Source organism: Cyprinodon variegatus, unplaced genomic scaffold, assembly GCF_000732505.1.
Source record: "Cyprinodon variegatus isolate N-32 unplaced genomic scaffold, C_variegatus-1.0 Scaffold37, whole genome shotgun sequence".
Classification (NCBI taxonomy): Eukaryota; Metazoa; Chordata; class Actinopteri; order Cyprinodontiformes; family Cyprinodontidae; genus Cyprinodon; species Cyprinodon variegatus.
Window position 1 is genome coordinate 1,516,031 of NW_015150490.1, and position 6,211 is coordinate 1,522,241.

A 6,211-nucleotide genomic window follows, 5' to 3' on the forward strand; every position below is an offset into this window, starting at 1 on the left:
AGCTAGAATAGCGACAATTTTTGGTTTAATAAGGATCAAAAAGAAACGCTTTGTGCATTTGTAGATGGGAAAGATGTATGTGCTTTTCTTCCAACAGGATTTGGAGAAAATTTGATTCATTAGCTTACGAAACGTCACGATTCGCTGCTACGATTGGCTGTAAGCCTATTATGGAAGGCGGGTGCTAGCCGGCATGTCACCCAATCAGCTCGAAGTATTGTACTAAATGTTCCTCCTTTTCATGGACAGACTGAACAGCAACCATTCCAGCTTGATAACGTAGAACTCAACTCAGTTCTACACATATATATCTGGCTACTGCCAGGTTAAGTCGCATCTTATAATCCACAAAATCCATCTCAAATATAAAGCTTCGACTGTCTTCTAGATCGGACCATTCAATATGGACGCTCTTGACATTACATCCCCCTAACAGCGTAGAAACTTCCGACCCGAAGTATGTTCAGGAAAATAAGCTACAGGCTCATAGATGCAGACGCTGAACTACTGAAGTGTCAAACGATGTTTTAGTCGAAAAGGGTCAAATAAAAAAGCTATTTTAAAGATATTATTCAGTTAAAACTTACAGAACTTCTCCTAAAAATACACTTACAGTATCTGTTTTTGTAAAGTCAGTGAATTTATGGTTAAACTGGTTAAACAGGTCTGTCTCAGTCAGTAGTTTATCTAAGGTTAAAAATCTGTTCAGTGTATTTGCTGTTTGTTCCCTTTGATTAGAAAACTAATTAAGACCAAAATTATTCCAACCAGTGAAATATAGCAAGAAGGAAAATTTCATTTAACCGAGAAGTTTGTTTCTGATAGCAAATGGAAGAGGCAATACCTAAGAAGAGGTCTCTCCACTCCCAGTTAAAGAAACATGTTGGTCAAATGTTAGGAATAAAATAATTTGTCTATACCGGTATATATGAATATAAAAAATTAATCTCTTTAAAGGTGTGGGTGCCAATAAGTGTGGAGTGCTGTATATTGTTTGGCCTTGGCTTCAAACATCTGTATTTCAAGTAGACCTTAAGGCTCCTTCAATGTATAGAAATATCATTGGAATTGTTTTTGCTGTCTCATTTCAGTATACACTATAACATTCTGTGCAGTAAAGAGGTAAAATTAACGTGAAGAGATTATCTGTCATGTTTAATTCATACCTGCTCTCTTATAGTCAATCAGCAAACTGCTTGGAGTTTGCATTGCTTGTCTTTCATCTAAGAAAAATAGTCAGTCTTACATTGAGTTTTGATATCTAACCAATCATTACACGCCAACCTTTCCAGGTATGTCGCTCTTTAATACTGTGTGTGAATTCACACAGCTGGATCATCTGAGGAAGTTAATTCGGACCTCCACTGTGAGATGCGCGTGATGGGGTTGCTGCAGTAAGAAGACACATGACCGAGCCAGCTCCAAAGCTTCCATATGGAAAAGGAGATACAGCAGGAGAGATTTTTGGTCAAAAGATAGGGGCGTACATTCAGGCAGCTGTTTTTGAAGAATAAAACAGAATAGACAGAAAGATTGAGTTCATGTAAAACGATTCCAGTACACAGATTACATTTTTAGGGGATACTTCTGATTTTAACACCGATGTATTTCAGGCTTGGCACATCAAATTATATTTTATGAGTGATAAAATAATTTAAAGATGTACTGATCAGATTTTTATGGCATATTAATTCCAATTTGTTTGTCTTTTAAATGTTCAAAATAGAGATATTATATAATGTAACAAAGAACATTCAACATATTTTCAAGGCTTTCCACCATAAGACGTCATTATTGACTAACATGAGAATCAAGGACTTCACAATGTTTTTTAGAGCGTATTTCCCATCAAATAAAGGCACATTGATTACAGAGCCAGGTTGTTATGATTAGGGCTAAAACAATTAATCGGATTAGTCATGATTAATCGATTATTGAACTAATTTAGAAATCGACTAAACTGAATATAGACTATAAAACATGCCTTTAGCTGACAGAGCAACCCACTTAGAGCAGCAGCTATAGCAAAATTGTAAATAGATATGCAAATATTTTACATTTAAGATAAAAAAAAAAAAATTTTCTCCTGTCAATATGTTCTATCCAGAAACTGCTTTAATTTAGTAAAAAAAATCTTCTTTAAGGAAGCTTTGGTTATCCAATTATTAATCAAAAAAATAATCGACAGATTTATCTAATTGCAAAATAATTATTAGTTGCAGCCTTAGTCACAACACTACAGTTTCTAACTTAATATCAATAAACAGGAAAATATTTGATATTATAGTTATAAAGCATAAAAAATAATCAAAGGCTTGAAAATATTATTTACATGAAAAACTACCCTTTTTCGTGCTCGACATAGAGCATGTATTTTCAATAGAATCACATCAGCTAGTTAAATAAGTGTGCAAATAAAACAATGCAAACAAAGAATTAAGATTCATAATGTTATTGTAACTAAAACAGCCAGTATTTTTCTGTGGGGATGTAAATCTTCACATTAACAGTAAATTTAAAAAACATTTGATAGTTCAAGAGATTCATGACAAAGGTTAAAGTAAAACAGAGCAGCTTTGCTGGCCTATGTGGAGCCCTCCTAAAATTAATGGTTTATCTCTTTTTAAATAGCTTTTTTCATCTGTGTGCCTCCTTTGACTTCATTTTGAAAAAACATACTCATAAAGAAATGGTTTTCTTCCGAAAGTGTAAGTGTCAACGTAGTTAGGGTGGATTTACTGACTGGTCAGCTTCAGACAACCGATCACTAGTTGAGTTAATTAGGTTAAAAACCAGTCAATTCAGTCACCAACTGATTTTTCAGTGCCTCCAGAATCTTGATATACAGCCAAGATTATTGAGTTAGAGATAATTGAGTTTGTTTGATTTTTCTCTGTTAAGTGGGATTCATTATATTATAGTCAATCTCATGTCTTATAAAAGCTTTGTATCTTTTTCTGATTTGTCTCTTGTTGTCACCTGCAGTGTCTTCGTTTGATCTGACTTTCATTCAGTTTGAGGTTGAGTTTTTCAGTGGCCTTTCCTTTTGCTAACACTCCTTCATATTTGCTGTACAAAGGGGAAGAATCAAAGTGAGAAAGAGAAAGGAAGAGGAAAAATTAAGGACTGCTATTCCTGTTTTTGTCTCTCAGGTGAGTGAGACTGAGATCAATGGCCAGTTTGAGTCAGTTTGCGAGTCCGTTTTTAGTGAAGTAGAATCCCAGGCCATGGAGGCCTTGGACCTGCCTGGCTCGTTCCGCACTCGAAGCCACAGTTACCTCCGTGCAATTCAGGCTGGTTATTCCCAAGATGACGACTGCTTGCCTTCAATGACATCCTCCACTGTCACTTCAACTCTCAGATCCACAACAGGTAAAACAAACCCCTCTCCCCCCCAAAATGAAAGAGGGCTCAGTCTACATATCGCCATACATCGTATACATGCGCACAAACCTGACATACCTACATATGTACAGTGGGGAACCCTAAAGATCCAAAGATGCCAGGCTGATTTCCTTTCATTTTCTTTGGGTTCTGTGGTGTTTGTATGTCTGTTTTTGCCACTGCCAAATCCCAGTAGTTTAGATGATTTGCTCCTCTTGTAATTTGCATGAACTGTGCATTAAGTTTCCACATACATACTTTCCAGAAGTAAAAGGTTATATTTCAGATTTATTTTATTAATGCACACAGAAACACAGTGTGCATTCATTCACAGTGCAGCACAGCTACATTACAAGGCATGCACAACAGGAGTAGCCTTTCCCTCAGCATGTTAAACTGTGTTGCTAAATGTGTGGCAAAGCCTGTTAGTTTACTTAGGGAGGAGTTTCAGATCTGATGTCGCGCAGGGGTAGGGGACGGGTATGACCTCCAACTGCTCCATTAGGTGCACAACTAGTAAATCAAATTTTAACTAACCACATATCCAAAAAAATAGAAACCAATTTAAGGTAAGTCAAGAAAATCTAGATATAGAAGACTTGTACCACAACATACTGGTTATTAAAGGTAAAAGAGTATTACTCAAAAAATAAAAATTGATCGCCCATTTTTTCCGCCTTTTTTTTTTTTTTTTACAAGACTATTGTATTGTGCTGCATAAAACTGTTAACATTAGTCATTAAGAATAACTAAATGGTTTTTTTTTATCTGCTTTTTGATGGAAACAGTAAAGATTTTTAACTGTTAATATCAATGGTTCATTTCTAATTCTGACTAATGTGTATAATGCAACTGCAGACCTTTTATAACTTTAGAAGTACTTTTTTAAAATTGTATTCTCTAATGACTCTTCTATTAACTGGAATTACAATATGTTGCTTTTTAAAATACAATCGAAAATAATTTAAATGTTTTATGTAACACAATACATGGTATACAGTATAAAGGCTCACACGCTTCAGAATCTATGTGCAAGCAGAATCTCTGCAGTACCTCCCTGAGTAAATGTATTTGATGTTTGCCTGCGAGTGTAAAGCTATGAACCCTATTGAAATTTTTTTGTCTATATGAACTGTTTTTCAACATTACAACTTAAGCTTTTTGATCTTTTGATGTGTTTTTATTTTTGGACACATTTGCACTTTTACCTCTTTAATGGTTTTGTGTAATTATTGAATCTGGAGTATGATTCTTTTTTTTTAATCCTGTCATCCTTAATTGGGCTTCCATCTACAATTTCTTCGTGACTGAGCGACAGTGGATAAAGGTCTTCAATCCCACCGTCTTGTTTGCTGAACTCTATTGACTTGGCCATCAGCACCAAATCTTTTAACTTGATATAAACAAAACAATTATTTGACGTAAGGTTGTATTTTGAAGCTTAAAATGATTTTACTCAAAGTAATATAGTTATTTGGTGATCAGATGCTTCCACATTTTCATTGGTGTTCTCCTTTCACTGTTCTTGGAGAACAGTTTTCTTGAAATTAAATGCAATCACCAAACAAAACAATTTACAATATATTAGATCGTGGTTTCTTTTATAGTAGCATTTAGGACTAGTTTCAACCCTGAGATTAGTGGGCCCTTGAACGGGAAAAGGAATCCCATGATGCTCTATAGGGCAGACGAGCTACAAACCCCTCTCCATTTGACCATCCAGATGTTGAAGGATAACCAGGGGAAAAGAACAACTGGAGGCATCAGTGATGATTGTTTCAGGTATTTTAATGTTGACATGCATACATATCTATGTATATGTGTGTTTCTGCACTGCCTTCTCAGTAGAACTGATAGAACCATAAAGTTTAAGTTACCCTAAGTAGCAAACACAGTTCCAAACAACTCATAAAACCTCAGACATTGTGACTATATTTCTTCTTTAACACTGGTACCACTGAATATAGAATTTCAAAGTGATGAATGTGATGCTGGCTTTTGTGAGTTGTTGATCATGTCTCTATTTAAGTGTTTTTAGACCATATTGTAAGTGTAACCACATCAGAAATGTAATTCAGAAAGAATTTCAGAATGTTTTCATGTCGCAACCATAAAATAGAAGTAAATGTCATCGCCTTGCCACTGTCTCCAATCATTTGTCAGGGTGGCATCTGCCTGCTGTACATGTGTATTTTTTTTTTCTTGCCATAAAAATCAAAGGCCATCTGTGGCAAAGTCTAACCTTTGGAACTGAGTTTGTCAGCTGTCTTTGACTGTGGGATTGCAACCTCGTTCTGATGGGGCCTTAGAGGCAGAGGGTTTACCTCTCCTTTGCTGGGTTTTCACAACTCTGCATGGTCTTATCAGACACTTTGGACCTGATCTTTTCAATAGGGTTCATATTTGCTTCTTAACCCCGTGGGTTGTGATTCCTCCACTCCCTTTACATCTTTTCTTTTGCACAAAATGGCACACTTTTGGAGTGCTGGGTAGTATTTGGCATGCTTGAAAAAAGGGGTCCTCAAAGAAAGGATTTTTGATTTGATAACAATTGATGTATTTCACTTTTTGTTGTGGTGTGCAGTGAAAAGATGGAAAGAAGCCGTGAGATGACTGAGAAGGCAGTGTAAAAACATTGTGAAAACCTGCAGTATGTGAGTTTATAGGAAAGTAATACTTCTGTGAAGTACAGTGACAAACATATTTGTTAGCTGTTTTAGAACGTATGAAATTCCCTGAAGTTACATTTAAAGGAGAAGTTCACTTTTTAACACTTTAAGCCCATTTTCTGTAGTGTCCAGGATGAAATCGAATGATCGACACCAAA

General features: G+C 35.7%; 1 protein-coding gene across 2 annotated transcripts in view; it reads left to right on the forward strand.

Annotated features, from left to right (window-relative positions):
* The window catches only part of LOC107105132 (disks large-associated protein 2-like), a 147,456-nt gene that overhangs the window by 97,826 nt on the left and 43,419 nt on the right, over nucleotides 1–6,211 (forward strand). For both annotated transcript variants that reach the window (XM_015405253.1, XM_015405261.1), the window contains exon 5: nucleotides 3,153–3,372. In XM_015405253.1, the coding sequence (XP_015260739.1) occupies nucleotides 3,153–3,372 (220 nt within the window). The remainder of the gene's footprint in view (nucleotides 1–3,152; nucleotides 3,373–6,211) is intronic.